The 19619-nt window shown below is 36.1% G+C and overlaps 1 protein-coding gene across 4 annotated transcripts in view; it reads left to right on the top strand.

The window, feature by feature from the left end:
- Positions 1 to 19619, top strand: part of MKLN1 (muskelin 1) — a 178651-nt gene that overhangs the window by 120198 nt on the left and 38834 nt on the right. For all 4 annotated transcript variants that reach the window (XM_027101903.1, XM_027101906.1, XM_027101904.1 and 1 more), the window contains exons 10-12: positions 5 to 217; positions 7012 to 7233; positions 10348 to 10477. In XM_027101903.1, the coding sequence (XP_026957704.1) occupies positions 5 to 217; positions 7012 to 7233; positions 10348 to 10477 (565 nt within the window). The remainder of the gene's footprint in view (positions 1 to 4; positions 218 to 7011; positions 7234 to 10347; positions 10478 to 19619) is intronic.

The following is a 19619-nucleotide window of genomic DNA, read 5'->3' as shown; positions in this document are numbered from 1 at the left end:
ACAGAATGGTCCTAGTGCTAGATCATGTCATAAAATGTGCATTGACATTCAACGAAGGCAAATCTACACACTGGGGCGTTATTTGGATTCCTCTGTGAGGAACAGCAAATCTCTGAAAAGTGATTTCTATCGTTATGACATTGACACAAACACATGGATGTTACTCAGTGAGGATACTGCTGCTGATGGAGGACCGAAACTGGTGTTTGATCATCAGGTTTGGTGCACAGATAACTGTATGGTGGAATTAATTAGTGCTCAGTGACTGTTGCTCTTAGAGTTTATTTCACATGTTATGCTGAGTTTTCTATTGGTGGTTTCTACTACAAATACCTATGACAGATAATAAAAAGAATTACTGTTTCAGTAGATATAAAGTTATTCTTTAAAAGTTATTTTCTCTTGTTTGGTGCAGAATAAAATACTAAGATCTCAAAACACAGTTGTTAATTTATAAAAAATTTATAGAGAGTAGATGGAGCAATACATACTAGGAAAAACAGATTTAGTTTTATGATATTCATAAATCATACCAATAACAACTTGCCCTTTTAAAACTTTTTATTCTACATTCCTGGAAATTTTTAAATTATTTTATAATGAGTTCAAGAATTGGAAATGTAGAGTTTTTCTTCCAATGCGAGTGAAATATATTTACTTCTGTATATAATCACAAACTCAGTATAAAACAGGTAAGAATTTGGCGTGTACTAGATGAAGTTTAAATTCAGCACCAATAGAAGTCATAGAATGATGTTGTAGACAAGAAGACTACATACAGCAATCTCTTAAACCATTTAAATATTAATATGTATGTAGCTCTCATATCATCATCCCCATTATCATTGTTATCTGTCTTTGAAAACTTATATCAGTTCAGTACAGGTCAGTACTACCTCAAACAAAAGACTAGCCACTTTGAATTCTGTAGGCAGTTTTGCTTTGCTTAACCCATATCCAAAGGTTTTTGGAGTATGGGGAAGAAAAAGACTTTTAAAAAATCTGTAACACTATTGATGAACAAAGCATTATGTATTACTTGAGAAATGGGGAGTGGTGCTAGAATTTATGACAGAATCTAGCTTATGCCTAATATCTAGGCATTAAAACCCAAGTCTTTATTTATTGTTTCTTTACCAGTTTTTGTTAATTCTTTGCTTTAAAACTTTCCTCCTGCCATATTTATACTAACAAGTAGTTTTAATAGGAGAATGGTAAGGAAAAGAGGAGTGGCTTATATGTCTATTGAGTATGTGGTGGGTGGAAAATCAAAAACATTAGTCTTCAGAGTACTCCCTAGATTGAATTTGGAACTTGTGCTGGCTGTATGTAACCGAGCTCTGTAAAGCTTTGCACTTCTCTGCTGACATCCTCAGTGTTGTTCATGTGGAAAATAAGAACTCCCAAAAAAGTTAGACTTCTTCTGATCTTTTAAAAACAGAACATCAGCAGATAACGTTGTTAGGGAAACAGTTTATTTTCTTGCCTCCAACTGGTTACAAATTTCTTTTCCAAAAGAGGCTTATGTTTTTACAGGTTGAAAAAAAGAATAACTTAGGGGTAGTCTGAGTATAGCACATATGCTGTCCTTGTGTGGGGGCCTTTGTTTCTCTTGACTTTGGTAAAACAGAATGTTCCCTGAAGCCTAGGTTCAATAATGCTTGGTTTTCAACTCATTAGGTAGGTGTTATTAACAGAACACTAGGGGTGAAGAAGCCAGGATTTCAGTGCTAATTCAGCCACCAGCTGCTTCTGTGACCTTGAACAATTAACACAATGTATAAGCCTCCATTTTCTGTTCTGTTTCATGAAAATAAAGTTATAAGTTGGAACCTACTCCAAAAATTACTTGGAGTTGTTTGTGACACTTTAAGATTTGACACTTAACATTCAAATTTGAGAGGAACGTGAGAAAGTTAGAGGCCTGAAGATATGGTTAAAAGTTACTTTGCCATTTTGAATTTTAACATATTAAAACAATTAAAATTCAAAGACATTTGTATTTCCTAAGGACACAGTGGCAGCTTAGTTCTGAAGCTTTCCATGTTGTTGCTTTGTGTGATCTTTCAGGAACAATGAGAACCAAACAAAAAGATTTTAAAAAAACACAAGTCACATATTCAGCAAAACCAGAAGCCAAAGAAAACCCACAACTCCCAATTCCTTGTAAGTTTAGCCAAAAACAACTGGAATACCCAGAACCTGTATTGAAACTCACAGCAATGTAATGGGGAGAACTGGGAATGTAGAGGAAGCTTAGCAGAAGTACATCGTAATGGAAGTGTCATGAGCAGAGCAGAAATTGAACCCAGTGCAGCCACTGGGGGAGTCAGTTAAATACCATGTGGAAAGTGCCTAGCAAGGCCCATAAGTGGTAGATATCAGAAAGCACCATCTTCCAAAAGCAAAGGAAACACTATGACAAGTGGGGACAGTGGCTCTTTATGCATGTCCATTGAAGGAACTGGGGGAGCTCAAGGCTCAAGATAGAAGCCTCCTAAACCAGATGAGGTTCAAGGTTAGAGAAGATGGCTTCACAGAAGTGCCATATTTTGAAGAAGCCATTCAGTTCAGTAGCAATAGAGGAGGAAATCCTTGAGCAAGAATGTCACACTTCCATAGGGACCTTGTATTATCTGGTCCAGGGGAATTCAGCTCATTTTAAATATGAAAAACTAAAAAGCAGTAAACACCAAATCTTTAGAGAAGTACTCTAAAGAAAAACAATAAAAGGAAAAAGAATAGCAAAAACTTTCTTTCATGCAACAGCAGATGAAAATTATATTCCAATATTCTAACATGAATTAATTGACTTAATGAAGCTTGAAACTCTGAAGAAAACTACAAGGCATACATTCAAGAATGCAGATGAGATGGCCAAATAATAGGACCTGGTAAATAACTGGACCTGGTAAATCTCAAGAAAGAAATTGAAGAAAAATATAGTAACACTTCAAAAAATGAAGACTAGTTTACAAGGAACATAAAGAAGAATAGGTTAGGGTCATAAGAAATAAGAAAGGCAGGTAAAGAAAACAAATATAGATGTAAGGGCTAGCCAGAAAATTACAGTTAGAGAAGGCAGGCAAAAGAGAGCCAACGTACACATAATTGGAGACATTAAAGAAGAAAACCAAAACAATGGAACAGAAGAAATATTTATACATAAAATTCAAGAAGACTTTCCTCAAGAAGGAAGCCTATTCCACGTAGTATAAGAAGACCTGATATTGATAAATTCAGGGAAAATTGACCTAGGCATTCAACTGTAAGATATATATATTACTAACACTGAATTTCAAAGATAAAGAGGCCATTTGGTGGGCAACTAGATGAAATGATCCAGAAGTAAAATGAGACTGATATCAGATTTCTCTACAGCTGTATTCAGTGCCAAGAGACAATAGAGCAATATCTAGAAGGTATTCAAAGAAAAGACAGTGTGAGCCAAGGGTTTTATATCTAGCCAAACTGTCCTTCAAATATAAGCACATTTTGAGGAAATTGCTAGAAAATGGAATGTGAGCTAATCAAGAAATGACAGGAGAAACTTTAATCACAGTATTGGAGATCTCAGCTCATTGGCATTCTCCCTGGGTCATTGTGGATCATTGGCAGGCTGAACATATATTTTTACCCTCCTCCTGCCCAACATCCTGTGAAATGATGAGAATATATTAGTAATAGTGTAGAAAAAGAAGAAAGAATGCCCTTAGGGAATTTAAAATATTTGAGGGAATTTCTCAAATAGAAAGCAGGTAGGATCAGATCCAACCAGAAGAAACCACAACCTATAAGATAGCAGCAACTTGAGTCTCAAAGCATGTAGTTGGGGCAAACATTAGATGATCAGTTGGAGATGAAACAGCAGGACATTTTCCAGTTTGACTGAGTAGCATTGAACTGTGATAATTATTAATAGGTCAAGTGTTCAGTGTGGTCATTGGAGCCGGACAGATAGAGCAATACTCCTAAGAGGCACTGGAGAGCTGCTGCAGAACCTTTCACAGCATCATGTCTCATCTTGCCTTACCCAGTCCCTTGAGATAGACTACTGTATATGCAACAGGCAGATGAATAGGGATTCTCAGATACAAAGAAGACTAAAACAATAACCCCCAAATCCAAATATTTGAAGATAATTAATACTATGAGATATGAGGTACTGAACTCAACAGATTAAGAATCAACAAAGAAGAACGGTTTGTAGTGTAAATTGAAGAAGTCTTTAAGATAAATTTAAGTGATTTCTTAGAGCAATTCAGGAGGCTATTGCATTCATGAAAAGGAAATATATAGAAAAATTATAAATTAAAGATTCGATAGTGAAATTAAAATCTCAGTAAATAGATTAAAAAGCAGTGTGGACATACCTCTAAATGGTTACTAAATTAGTGAGGTAAGATTATGAGAGAAAAGTTAAACAGAGAAAAGGATCTGAAGTTCCAACATCCACCTTATAGGAGTTCTAGAAAGAGAATGGAGGCCAAAACAACAACAACAACAAGAACAAACCACTCAAGGTAAAAATGAAGAAAATTCTCAGAGCTGAAGAAAGATGGTTTTCAGAATGAAAGAAATTCCAAGTGCAGATCAGAATGAATGAAAAAAGAATATCCCTACCTAGATACTTCCTTAATGAAATTTCAGAACCAAGGAGGAAGAGAAAATTCTAAAAGCTACAGAGAAAACTGGTTACCTTTGTAGGTAAGCAAGGATCAGATTAACATGAGGCATTTTTGGAGGTTGGCGGGAGGTAGGGTAGTGGGTAGGACAATACTACTTAGAAGGCTTTATAGCAATAGCTTCAAATTTTGTGAGGAGGAAATTATCTTGAACCCAACCTAACCCTAGCCAATTTTGTCTTCATGTGATAAAGTAAAATAAATAGATGGTTTTAAATTAAAAAGCAGTTGGGGATGGGGTGGGGAATAAGTGGCTATCCATTATTTATTTGCTTTTATTTTATTTTAATTTATTTATTATTTACTTATTTGTTTATTTATGGCTGTGTTGCGTCTTTGTTGCTGTGCGGGCTTTTTCTAGTTGCGGTGAGCGGGGCTACTCTTTTGTTGCGGTGCGTGGGCGTCTCATTGTGGTGGCTTCTCTTGTTGCAGAGCACGGGCTCTAGGCATGCAGGCTTCAGTAGTTGTGGCTTGCGGGCTCTAGAGCGCAGGCTTTGTAGTTGTGGCCCGCGGGCTTAGTTGCTCCACAGCATGTGGGATCTTCCGGGACCAGGGCTGGAACCTGTGTCCCCTGCATTGGCAGGCAGATTCTTAACTGCTGCGCCACCAGGTTGAGAGTCCGCCTGCCGATGCAGGGGACACGGGTTCGTGCCCCGGTCCGGGAAGATCCCACATGCAGCGGAGCGGCTGGGCCCGTGAGCCATGGCCGCTGGGCCTGCACGTCCGGAGCCTGTGCTCTGCAACGGAGCCTGTGCTCTGCAACGGGAAAGGCCACAACAGTGAGAGGCCCGCGTACCTGCAAAAAAAAACCAAAAACAAACAAACAAACAAAAACTTGTTATTTGATAATTGACCCTCATTGAAACTACCTATCTTATTCAGGGAAGAACCAAGCTGAAGGAATAAAATTGTTTCTGTCTTGTGTCATTGTTCTAAGATATGGGGAAGAATCAAGCTAAACAGTATCTTTGTCCCTCCCTTTTTGGGTTGGTTTGGTCTGCTATGCAAGAAAGAGCTACTAAGATAAAGATGTTTATGCCTCTCCCCTGATAACAAATGAGAATAGCTATATCAAAATGAAATTTAAATATCCCCAAAAGGAAAGAGAAGCTCCCTTTGTAGCCATATAAAGTAGAACCGTAGGGGCTAGATAACAGAGATTGAACCAAATTAGTATGAATCTGTGAACTTACGAAAATGTAAATACACTCACATTATGTGTGTCCCTCAACAATGTATGGATTGCTTTTCATGATATAATCATTTAAGATTAAAGGGTAGGATCACTTTTCTTTGTAGTGCCAGGGACATGAAAGCTTTGACATCTCAGTTTTTCAACCATGTTCCCGAAGATTTCACCCTTAAGGAACTGTAGATTTTCATCTTAATTTATGGAAGTCTGCCAGAAACCTGGGAAATGGCAAGTGAGTGAATCTTTTTAGTGGTAGGTAAAGAAAGATTAGGAGGCGCTAGAATCCTTTCTTTTTAATATTTAATATTAATTTTAAAATAAGCTTTACAATTATTTTAATAGTTTCTTATTAAAAACAATACAAAAAATAGATAAGTAGCAGGAGTAAATTGATGGGAGGAGAGAATTGAACATATAGTGGCTAGTATTTGTGCTTTAGCAACAACAATAAAAAAATAGGTGTTTTACATACACTTTATTCTTTAAACATAAATGCCACTTGTATTCAGCATCTAATTACCAACTTGAACTTACGTATTCTTCGAAATAGAATTTGTTTCACCTGGAGACTGATTGCTGCAAATGTCTTTTCTTGTGTTTGTTTTGCTATCTGGTAACAACATAATTTGAAGAATTTTGTAAAATAAATGCAGAGAGATGAATTAAGCTGCATCACTCTTATTCACATATTTTCTCTCTTATTAAATGGTAGCAAGAGGAATGCTTGCCTAGAATGGAGAGAAGGGAGTTTTTATAAGGAGGATGTGATCACTGTTTGCCCACAGAGTATGATCAGTGTTTACTCTTAGTTATAAGTCAGTACCTAATGTATTATTGGTTGATTTGGTAAAAATTATGCAGCTTCAAGAAAGCATAAAGCTCCTTAACCCAGCATATTTTATTCTCACTGGAAAAAAAATGGAAACCTGAAAAGGTATTTAGAAATCCATCCTGAATCTCTGCCAGGTGTTGAGCAGTATTTTAATAAGTGCATATGATAATCAGGGATGGTATTTGGTGTTATTAAGACAATGTTCACTTTCTTTGAGATTCTAAAACCGCACACATTGGTTTCATTTTAGCACATATGATAGGAACAATCTAAAACTATTCAATCTTTGCCTTGTTCTATAGATGTGTATGGACTCAGAAAAACATATGATCTACACCTTTGGTGGTAGAATTTTGACGTGTAATGGCAGTGTAGACGACAGCAGAGCCAGTGAACCACAATTCAGTGGATTGTTTGCTTTCAACTGTCAGTGTCAAACCTGGAAACTTCTTCGAGAGGACTCCTGTAATGCTGGGCCTGAGGACATCCAGTCTCGTATAGGACACTGCATGCTATTCCACTCAGTAAGAATATTCTGTACATTGTCTTATGTTATTGTGTCATGTATCTCTTAATAGGAAAAGAAGTGGTGAAATCTAATTCTTCAGTAAGAGTAAATTTTTCATTAGAAATAAATGTGTGGGCAATGATAGACAAAAACAAAGCTACCTTTAACACGGAACTGTTTGCTAATTATAAGATTCTTCCGTCAACCTAATAATTCCTAAGTAGTTATCAGCTGAGTACTAATCTAGGCACTTTAATGACTAACTTCACTGCTTATATGTAGTAGCTATTTCTCTTTCTTATATACCTTTCTACTTACTGTTTTCTCTTAGTGTCTAGAAGATCAATTTTCTTATCTGTTCTTATTTTCCCCTCTGCTACTCTCCATTAAGTGCAAAGGGTTAAGAATTGACTTAATAGAATTAAAATTTATCAGCAAAACCCAGCATACAGACATTTCTTTAACCTTTTTTTTTTTTCTTTTTTTTTGCGGTACGCGGGCCTCTCACCGTTGTGGCCTCTGCCACTGCGGAGCACAGGCTCCAGACACGCAGGCTCAGCAGCCATGTCTCATGGGCCCAGCCACTCAGCGGCATGTGGGATCCTCCCAGACCGGGGCACGAACCCGTGTCCCCTGCATCAGCAGGTGGACTCTCAACCACTGCGCCACCAGGGAAGCCCTCTTTAACCTTTTTATGTGCTATAGTGAAAACTTGGGCTTCCTGCTGTGAACATAACTTTAAAAATACACTGTGGAATATTTTTAACATATACCAAAGTAGAGAGAAGAATATAATAAATTCCCATGTACTTATTTATCAGTTTCAACAGTTAGCATTATTCGACTGTTCATTTTTCATATATCTAACCCACTTATATCTTTTTTTTAATGTTTCTTTGATTTTTAAGTTTATTCTTAAATTTTATTGTGTTGGGGTATTTTGAAGCAAATTCCAGACGTTGTATCATTACACCTATAAATACCGTATTGTATCACTAACAGGTAAGGACGTTTTAAAAACATAATTATAGTATCATTATAAAACCCAACCAAAGTATTGACAAAAATGATTTCTTTATATCATTTAATATTGCATTCATTTTTTCCCTAAAATACTGAAAAATACCTTTTCATAGTTGTTTTATCCAAGTCAGGATCCAGAAAAGGTCTATGTATATTGCATTTGGTTGTTAAAGCTCTTAAATTTCTTCTAATCCATAACAGTACTCCCCTGTCCTATTTTTTTCCCTCTGTATACCACTTATTTGTTAAAGCAAGTAAATCTAGAATTTCCCATTTTCTCAGTTTGACCGATTTTATACTCATGGTGTCATTTAACATGATCCTCTATCTTCGGTATTTCCTGTGAGCTGGTGTGTAGATCCAGAGGCTTGAATTTAGTTTAGATTCACTCTGCTTTTTAGGACAGGCCAAAAGGGGAGTTGCAAGAATACTTCACAGCTGGTCTAATTGCAAGATATAAAGAGACATTTAATGTGTAGTTGTCATACTTTTGGTGATGTTAAAATTGTTCTGGTGGGATTAGGTGTTAACAGCCTGATTGATCAATTATAAAGTTTCCTGTCAACTTGTTATCTGATGGGTTTAGCAGCCACTGATAGTCACAGACTATAGTGACTATAGTCATAGACTAATCTATAGTCATAGATTTTAGTAGGGTTTGAAAAATGGTCATTTTTCTAATCACATAGTTTCTTCATTTATTAACTGTGATTGTACTATAAAAGCTTATCCTCGTTAACTAACTGGCTACCCTAATATGTAAACTGCACAGGATAGGTAATATAAATGTTTGATTCTTTTCCTCTGTCACCTTTTCATGTTAATGAGCTGAGGCTCTAGAGTTTACCAATGTTTTTGGTTTTTTTTAATTATTATTATGAACTTGGGAATTTTATTTATTTTATGTGTTTAATCCAATGCTGTCATTATTCTTTTTTTTTTTTTGCGGTATGCGGGCCTCTCGCTGTTGTGGCCTCTCCCTGTGGAGAACAGGCTCTGGACGCGCAGGCTCAGTGGCCATGGCTCACGGGCCCAGCCACTCCGCGGCATGTGGAATCTTCCCAGACCGGGGTACGAACCCGTGTCCCCTGCATCGGCAGGCAGACTCTCAACCACTGCGCCACCAGGGAAGCCCCATTATTCTTTTTGATCCCTTAATTTTTCTCTATCTTCAGCCAGTGGGAGTGCCCACCTCCCAGAATACCTTTGCATATATGGACACGCGCATATATGTATGTATGTCTTTTTTAGTAAGAGAAAAATCATGGGTTCATACTGATATGTCCAAGTCAAATTTAAGATCATAGAGTTTTAAAATTTAATATCTTTGATTTTGTTTTTGTGTATCTTTTAAGGTTAAAATCCTACTTCCTAATGACGATATGTTACTTGCTCTGTCTTTCTATAATAGTTTACAGAATAGCAAAACTAACAACAAAATCACTGAGTGCTGTTTAAGATTGCTTTCTGATTATTTTTCTGTTTAAGATATTGCCTACTAGGGATGGGAGTCAAAAACAAGAATTAAAATCACTAGAAATACTACTTCTCTGTGTGATCACGTGTCTCTGTGTGATCATATCTTTGTATACAGGCTTTGTATATAGGCTTATTTGCTTCACTTTTTTTCAAAGATTATTTTTTCTTTTAAGTTAATTTTGTTTTCTAATTAAGTAAAAACATATACATAGTTCTAAAGGCAAAACCGTAAGTCAGTATCCTTTTGGAGATATATGGTTTTTATCCCTGTCTTCCTGTTCTGTCACTTCCCCTATAGCTGTCCTTTATTAGTTTCCTTTGTTTCTTTTTGAAGAAAGAAACAAACACAACACACATTACTATTTCTCCTTTCTTACACAAAGGCAGCACCCTATAGCCATTATTCTGCACCTTGCTCTTTTTTTACTTTAATAGGATATCTTAGAGATTACCTGTTAGCAGTATATAGAGAGCTTCCTCATTCTGCTTTGTACCAGTATAGTACTCCATTGCATGGAATCTCTCATGAAATTACTTTTTTAGAGTTTTAAATTTTAAAAGGATCATTCTGAATTCTTCGTGGAAATGACTTTTTTTTCTTCTTTGCCCTTTTTTTCTTATTTTTCAGAAAAATCGTTGCTTATATGTATTTGGTGGCCAGCGATCAAAGACCTATTTGAATGATTTCTTTAGTTATGATGTGGATTCTGATCATGTAGACATAATATCAGATGGTACCAAGAAAGACTCTGGAATGGGTAAAGGCATTTAGTGATTCTTCTCTCATGTCTTAATTACTTTAGGTAGAAGACTATATCCCATTTTCTTTTCTTTCTAACCATTCTTTATCCTTTTCCCATTTGTTTAACTGAAGTGATTCTAAAAGGAAGAAAACCCTCTACCAGCTAAACTATTTAATTCAACCTGTTTAAAAATACTATATGAATTATCATTGTGATTTCCTTTGAGCAGAAAGACAATGTGTGAATTTCTAAAGGAATTATGTGTGTGCTTGTAATGGGTGATTGTAAGAATTAATAACTTAAAAACTGTATTATCCTGTATTTGCTAATTCTTTCCACCTCACTAAAGTGACTTGTATATTAGGCACATATAGTAGAGTATGTCTTTGTTCTGAGGGAAGACTTCACATAATTCATTGGTAATGCCATATAGCTTTACAAGCTCTGCATCCAGGAAGTTATTCTCCTGGTGATAGGGTAACTAGTTTGCCTGAGATAATGCCAGTTCATGTATAATTATTAATAGTGCCCCATTCACTCTCAAAAGTGTCTTATTTTGGATAATTTACATAGTTACCCTGCTTAGTAGTCACTTTGCTTGTGATTGGTATACACAGAAGAATGGTATTTGTTTAAGACCCAATGGTTTAAAATGCCTAATTAGAGCAAAGGGTGAGAAATTAGATCAGCTTGCTTTTCCTTTTATCTATTATTTATAAATATATATATATATTTTTAAATAGTTGTTTATATTTAGGAGGAATTTTTTTAAAAAACAAGATAGCACCATCGTAAAAAAATGCATGTGAAGTAGTTTGACCCTCAGGATCTTTCTCCCATACTTCCTACTGGGCAGAGGCTAGAGCTTTATTTTCTGAGGGAAATAGAGGCTCTGTGGAGGCAGAGGGAACAGGGTAGAAAATAGAATTAAGTCCAGGTACTGAACAGTGGAACTTCTAACCATTTCCCTGCTCTCATGACGCTAGGCATGTGTCTCCTACAAAAGGTTAGTATCACTTTCTCTGGAGAAAAATATGGCCTCATAAAAAAGATTTCCAGATACTGTTGTTTGGGGATATGCTCCCCCCCCCCGCCCATAAAATGTCTAATCTTGCCTGTTGGCCGCCAGTACAGTGGCTACTTTCGTGGCCCAGTCCCCCTACTGTGTTGCCTACAGTTGTACACATACTGTTTTCAATTAAATTTTATTTCTTCACTCTTTTTTTTTTTGGAGTATTGGTAGCCACCTGTTAGGGTGTTATGAGGTCTAACTAAGATCAGCTGAGTCAAGTGTCTGCCATACATCATGAGCTCAGGAAGCATTTCCTTCTTTTTTTTTTTTTGCGGTACGCAGGCCTCTCACTGTTGTGGCCTCTCCCGTTGCGGAGCATAGGCTCCGGACGCACAGGCTCAGCGGCCATGGCTTACGGGCCCAGCCACTCCGCAGCATGTGATATCTTCCCGGACCGGGGCATGAACCCGTGTCCCCTGCATCAGCAGGAGGACTCTCAACCACTGCGCCACTAGGGAAGCCCCTATTTCTTTTAAGTATCTTCTGTATTAGGACCTTCCCTATGAAAGAGAGAGACAAAAACAAAACAAACCTGAAAACAGAAATCTGGAGTGGTGCACTGAACACAAGTACATGAAAATAATAATGATCAAGATCACTTTTGGTAGAGAAAAGGATACTGCATCCATAAAACAATAATAGGATGTAATGAAAGATCAGAGACTTTTGGAAATAAATTTTGTTAAAATAAAAAGTAGGAGAGTTGTAAGATATCTGTCTCCCTAAAAATAGACAAAGAGACAGAGATAGAAATTGGAGAAAATAAGGATATTAGAAAATCAATATAGGAGGTCCAGTGTTGAACTCATAACAGTTTCTCCAACTATGGAGAACAAGGAAATGGAGGAGACTAGATTATAAAACAAAGAATTAACAGAAAATTTTCCTAAACTGGAAAGTATTGGTCTGCAAATTATAAATGGCCCCCTTTGGAAGTCAGTACATTGAATTTAGGAAAAAAAAAAAAAAAACCTTCTCAATCGGAAGGCACATCATTGTTCGTTGTGGAATTTTACATACCAGCCATAGAATATCTAAGAAGCTGCCACTGTAAAATAAGGTTAGATTCAAAGGAACAGATCTTAGAATGATAGGAATTTTCAGCAACATTGGAAGCTGATAAGGGGAAACAAGGTCTTAAAAATTCTGAAGGAAAATTATCATCAACCTGGAATTCTGTTCCTAGCCAAGAAGGAAGAAATAGTATTTTCACATATAACAGGTTTATTGGTGGGGTATGTGTTTGTTTGCAAGTAATAGAAAACCAAGAGAAGAATGGCTTAAAAAATAGGGACTCTTTTCTCTCACTGGACAAGAAATCCAGATGTAGATAATCTGGGACTGATGTAGTGACTCAAGAAATGTCATGAAGGCCCTCAGGTTCTTTTTAGTCTTTGTTTTTCTATTTTTAACTCGCTGTAGCCTCATGGTGGCAAGTTGGCTGAAGTACCTCAAACATGTCTTCATTCCAGATAGGAAAAAAGGAAGGAGAGCAAAACGTACACAGAAAGCTCCCTACTTATATTTTGTTGACTAGAACTGTGAAACCTGGCTTCAAGAGAGTCTGGGAAAGCAAGCGATTAGCTTTTCCAGCCTTTATATAGTACATAGGGGAAGGGGTTTGGAAATGGCTGTTGGATCGTGTAATTAAGAGTGTCTGCCACACAGGTTAAAAAAATGATAGATCTTTTATGCACTCTTTTTTAGGAAGTTAGTACACCATATACACTAACAAAAGGGAGTAAAAGTAGTTAAAAAGTACACCATATACACTAACAAAAGGGAGTAAAAGTAGTTAAAAAGAAAACATGCTGAGAGCTGAGGAAAAGAGAATCTAACACAGGAAAGCAGTGAAGGGCCATCCCAAGATGATACCTGCACAGCAAAGCTATGAGCATCCAGTTCAGATTGGAGCAGGAGGACACAGGAAAGTAGACCTCTCTTCCTCACCAAAAGTGAGGTTTCCAGATAAAAGTAGACTAAATAGATATGTTTGAGCAATTGGAATGAAAAGATGTTAATCAGTAAATAATACCTGATGTAAAAGAGTAAGGATACGAACATAGTAGGAAAAGAAAAATTTTTAAAAATCAGGCATCATCATAGTACATTTTTTGGCTCTACAGTGAGCAGTATTTTCCTAATCATAATAATGCAAAAACTACAATCAATTTAACCAAAAATTGGGATAAAATTTAGTGGGAGGATAGCGTCAATGTGGTATTGATAAAGTTCTTCATCTACTATAACAGGAGGTCAGTAGGTAGTGATGTTATGTAAAAATATGGAAAGAAATATTATAAGAAATGGCTAATAATATTACTTATCCTATCTAAAATTCTGTCTTATTTGTTTACTCATTTATTTTCTACTACCATAGGATAATGTGGAGGTATATGATTTAATCTTTGATTTCCTCTGGTTTTTAAGATTTAGTCTAATTTTCCATTAAAATAACTAGGCAGATGGAGGTAATAATCCCCTACAATCCTAATGCAGCTCTACCTGAAAAAGGTAGTGAAGATAGTAATTGGTTTGACAAGTATGTGTTGAAAACTCCTACATACTGGCTCAGTGCTAGACTAGGGAGGGATACAGTGGAGCTAGATGGTCATGGTCTCTCAGAGTGCTTATAATCTATCTACTAGGTAATATTCTGATGGATTATAGTAGCTATTCTTTATTTAGACCGCACTAAAAGCCAGTCACTAAGCATGGAGCTTTATAAATAGTTCTAATTGGTGGTATTATTCTCATTTACCAGATGAGAAAAATTGAACTCAGTGAAGTAGAATCTCAGTAATACATAACTAGATAATGATAGAGCTGGGATTTAGAAGTTGGAGTGCAAAGAAGGTTTTTGTTTGTTTGTTTTGCTTTGTTTTTGACCATACTAAACTACTTCCAAGATTAAAAGGAAAAAGTGGCAGAGTGATAGTGGTAAAGATTTAGCAAAAAATGCACTATAATAATAAGTAGACTTTAATGACTGTCATTTGAAGATTTTAAAAAATGAGATATTATTTAGTAATTTGCAGAATTGGTCAGTATGTTTCATTCATGGCTATGGATAGCTTTAGAGCCAGCATAGTATGATAATTGCTCTTTTTGTTCAATTTTGTTTTGATTTTAAGAGTAATAATATGCTCATTGTAGAGAATTTGAAAAATACAGAAAGATGCAAAAAAGAAAATATATCAAACCATCCAGACATAATCTGTTAACATTTTAATGTATTTCCTTCTAGTCTTTTAAATGTACTTATTCTATAAAATTTAGCACAATTTTATATTCTGCTATTTTTAAACTTAAATTGTGATAATTTTTTTCATCACTGTGGTTTTATTACTAAGACAAGTGGATTCATTCCTTAATTACTGCTATAATCAACTTTTATAAAATCAGAATCACCAATTTTGCTATGTGTTTTTTAATTTTTAATTGATATGGTAATTTATCCCACAATGCAGACAAGTTCGTTGGTTAATTTAATAGTATTTTTTGGTCACCTACTAGCATCTAAGTTTGACCTTCTCCCTTCTTTTCTCCCAATATATTTCAGCGCTTTGTATATGCCAAGTATGTTTAGATCCATAGCTATGGACCTAGGGGACAAGATCCCTTCTCTCAAAGGACTCACTTGCCTGCACTTGCCTTCTAAGTACTGTGAAGAAAAAAATTGGATGCTATAATAATGAGTACCATGGAAGGTCCCATTTAGGTAGAGTAGGTTGGGAAACCATCTCTGAGGACGTAATCTTTAAGATTTAAGAAAAGAAGTAGAGAATTAGGAAGAACCATGTTAAAAACTGAGAGAAATGCATGTACAAAGATATCAAAGCAGGAAAGAATTTAATGTGTTCCAGAAACAGAGGGGGTGCTAGTGCAGATCAAGGGTGAGGCAAGTTGATGTGAACAATGAGGTTAGAGAAATAGTTATTCAGTGCTTTGTACAATACAAATACAAGAAATTTGGATTTCCCCCCCGCGAATAACATAGAAGGTTATTGAAAGGTTTAATGCTAGGTGGTTTTTTCTTTTCTTTTCTTTTCTTTTCTTTTAATTGAAGTATAATTGATTTACAATGTTATGTAGGTTTCTGGTGTACAGCAGTGTTTCAGTTTTCTGTAGTATGTATATATATTGGGTTGGCCAAAAAGTGCCTTAGGTTTTTAAGTAAAAATAAAAGACACATTTTTCATTTTCACCAAGAACTTTATTGAACAATGTAGTCACCCTTTTGTTCCACTACCTTCTGCCATCTTTCAGGCAACTTCGTAATTCCATCTTGCCAGAACTTTTTATCTTTTTGAGCAAAGAACTGTTCCAGGTGCCTTTTACAGTCTTCCAGGGAATTGAAATATTTTCCGTTAAGAGAATTTTGTAAAGACCGAAATAGATGGAAATCAGATGTGCAATGTCTGGTGAATACGGCGGATGAATCAGAACTTCCCAGCCAAGCTGTAACAGCTTTTGCCTGGTCATCAAAGAAACATGAGGTCTTAACGTTATCCTGATGGAAGATTATGCCTTTTCTGTTGACTAATTCTGGGCGCTTTTCATCGAGTGCTGCTTTCAAGTTGGTCTAATTGGGAGCAGTACTTATTGGAATTAATCATTTGGTTTTCCAGAAGGAGCTCGTAATAGGGGACTCCCTTCCAATCCCACCATATACACAACATCACCTTCTTTGGCTGAAGACCGGCCTTTGGTGTGGTTGGTAGTGGTTCATTTCGCTTGCCCCACCATCTCTTCCCTTCCATATTATTACTTTTCATCTCCCATCACAAATTGTTTTAAAAACGGAACGTTTTTATTACATTTAAGTAGAGAATCGCATGCGGAAATACAGTCAAGAAGGCTTTTTCCACTTAACTTACGTGGAACCCAAACATCAAAGCGATGAACATAACCAAGCTTGTGCAAATGAGTTTCAGTGCTTGATTTGGATATTTTGAGTATGTCGGCTATCTCCTGTGTGGTATAACGTTGATTGTTCTCAATTAATGTCTCAATTTGATTGCTGTCAACTTCAACTGGTCTACCCGACCGTGGAGCATCGTCCAGTAAGAATCTGCAGCACGAAACTTCGCAAACCACTTTTGACATGTTCAATCAGTCACAGCACCTTCTCCATATGCTGCACAAGTCTTTTTTTGCGTTCCAGTTATGTTTTTACCTTTCTTGAAATAATATGCCGAAAATGGTGCTTTTTTCTTCCATCTTAAATATTAAAATGGCTACACAGAAATTCACCAGTTTTGATGTCTTTTTTTAAATGCACGCTGATATGACAGCTGTCACAATCTAACAAAATTGTTTCAAATGAAGTTAAAGACAACTAACTGCTGCTAGAGCCATCATATGGGAAAAAACGAACAAACCATTTGGCCAACCCAATACATATATGTGTGTATATATACTGTTTTTCAGATTCTTTTCCATTATACTTTATTACAAGATATTGAATAAAGTACGCTGTGCTATACAGTAGGACCTTGTTGTTTATCTATTTTATATATAGTAGTTTATATCTGATAATCCCAAATTTTTAATTTATCCCTCTGACCCCCCTTCCCCTTTGGTAACCATAAGTTTGTTTTCTATGTCTGTGAGTCTGTTACATGAGGTTCCACATGTAAGTAGTATCGTATGATATTTGTCTTTCTCTGGCTGACTTACTTCACTTAGAATGTCCATCCATGTTGCTGCAAATGAATGCTAGGGTTTTGATCTGATTAAAGTTTTGAAAGTATCACTTTTGTCTAAATGTACATTTTCCAAGTGGTTAATTTTGACAGTATGCCTGTAAGTTGCATTGTCCAAAGCCTATATGTACAACCACTGAGGATTTTTATGGCAGAATTGAGTATCTGGTTAGAACTACTCGGAAAATTTTCCTGCCTAAAAATGTTGCCATTATTACTTAGAATTGTGGAACCTCAGTGGCTCTGTTGGCATATTAGAGTGAAACTGAAATTACTTTCTTTTCATTTTTCTTTCTTATTTTTTTCTGTCTCCCTCTCTCCTTCCCATAAGTCACTTCCATCCCTCCTTCCTTTACTCTTCTCTCTTCCTCTCTTCCTTCCCATTTTTCCCTTCTCTGCTCTCTTCTTTAAGCCTCCTGTTCTCTGTCTTTCCTGTGCACCCTCCACTCCTACCCCACGGGTTTCTGAACAGTGGCCAGGATAGAGGATCACTGTTCTAGCTCTCCAGAGCCTATCTCAGTCCTTGATCAAATAACCTACGGCAAGTTACTTAATGTCTCACCTTATTTTGCACGTCTGTAAGTGACCCAAATTATATTTTAAGTAAAATTGTATCTCACTTATGGCTACTCTAGGAGTAGGGATGGTTTGACTCTCTAGTTTGGGCTGGTGTCATTGTTGGGTATATCAGTTTTCACAAGTATATGTCAATACTGCCTACAGGTTGATCTATCCAGTAATCAAGTCATGTTAATTTTACCTCCCATCTTCTCTCTATTCCCATTGCTATTTCACTAGTTTGGACTGCCAACACCTGTTTGGCCTCTGTTTCTAGTCGTCGTCTTCCTGTGTACCCCATCCCTCACCCAACCCATTCTCCACACTTTGAGCAGAATACAGCTGTTCTGTGTTACCAATTAAGTACAGAACCATACACTTCAACATTTATTCAACAGATACTTCTTGGTCACCTACTAGGTGCCAGATAATAATCTAAGCACTAGGGTTACAACTGTGAATAAAAGCTCTAACTTCATGGATCTTACAGTTGTGTATAGGGAGGAAAAAAAAGTAGATTGACACCTTACCTTTTGATTTAGTACTAAGATAAGAAAAAAAAATTTTTGACCCTGCTGCGAGTCTTATGTGATCTTAGTTCCCCAACCAGGGATCAAACCCAGACCTCCGGCAGTGAAAGCACCAAGTCCTAACCACTGGACCGCCAGGGAATTCCCAGAAAATATCTTTTAAAAAATATAAACCTGATGATTTTTCTTCTCCCTTGCTTAAACTCTTTTTATCGTTCCTCTTTGCCCTCATGATTAAGTCTAAACTCAGCCTGACTCAGATTCCTTTATGATATGCCTCAGCTTAGGTAGTTCCCCATTCTTGGTGTCCACCCTCAGCTTGCCACCAATTCTTTGTTTTATGACCACTGAATATTAATTCTCTATCGATAGCATATTTTTTCATGCCTTTGGGTTTTTGCCCATACTCTTTTCCCTACCTGAATCACTCTTTCCTCCTACCTCTAAAATGTAGCTAACTTGCGCTCATCTTTCAGATCTTAGCTTATAGATCATTGTCTCCTGAAATTGTTTAACTCCTCAAACCAAGTTAGGAATTAGAGCATATGGTTCTAACCTTAATTGTTAGCATGATTCTGAATATTCATCTGGCAGTATAATTTTGACTCTGCTTTTCCAAACCTGTAAAAAAGCTCAACTGAAATACACAGACTTTATTCAGGATTTCTAAAGAACATTCAGTCTTTTCAGTACTCTAGATCTAAAAGTTTTTTCACTGGATTAAGTTAGACAAATCAGAAAACCTCATGTCAGAACTATGGTATATGTATTGTCTTCCCATAGAGTTACTTTTACCTGATTTTTAAAAGTCTGTTTAAATTTTAATTTTATCTTACTAGATTATTACTTATTATGTAAGCCATTCAAAATCCTTTTAAGGACAAGACAGGGTACTATTTAAACCTCTACATTATTAAGTATTCTGAGAAAATACCAATTTTATTATATAGATGCTCTAGCTTATTTAAACATTCTATTTATTAACTGTTCTAAACCTGTTTTATTACAGTTAATTACTATAATTTGAAATGGACTTAACACATAATTACTATGTTTATCTGCAGTTCAGTAATGTGGGTTACTTGATTAAAACTGCTTTTATGTGAGTTTCAAATTGGATTGTTTGCAATCTTAGAAGAAATTTGTGTGAACTGTTGAGACCAATTAGAGACGGTATATCTAATTATAAAATTGCTGCTGCTTGTTATAATTTTTTATTGAGTCAGATACTGTAAAATCTTAAATGATTGCTCTTTATAATTACTTAAATGAATTATCTCAGATTTAAC

Source organism: Aethalodelphis obliquidens, unplaced genomic scaffold (genome assembly GCF_003676395.1).
Source record: "Aethalodelphis obliquidens isolate GAN/ISIS:26980383/991018 unplaced genomic scaffold, ASM367639v1 scaffold5, whole genome shotgun sequence".
NCBI lineage: Eukaryota > Metazoa > Chordata > Mammalia > Artiodactyla > Delphinidae > Aethalodelphis > Aethalodelphis obliquidens.
The sequence above is the reverse complement of the archived record's forward strand: the minus strand, read 5'-3'. Positions and strand labels throughout refer to the sequence as shown.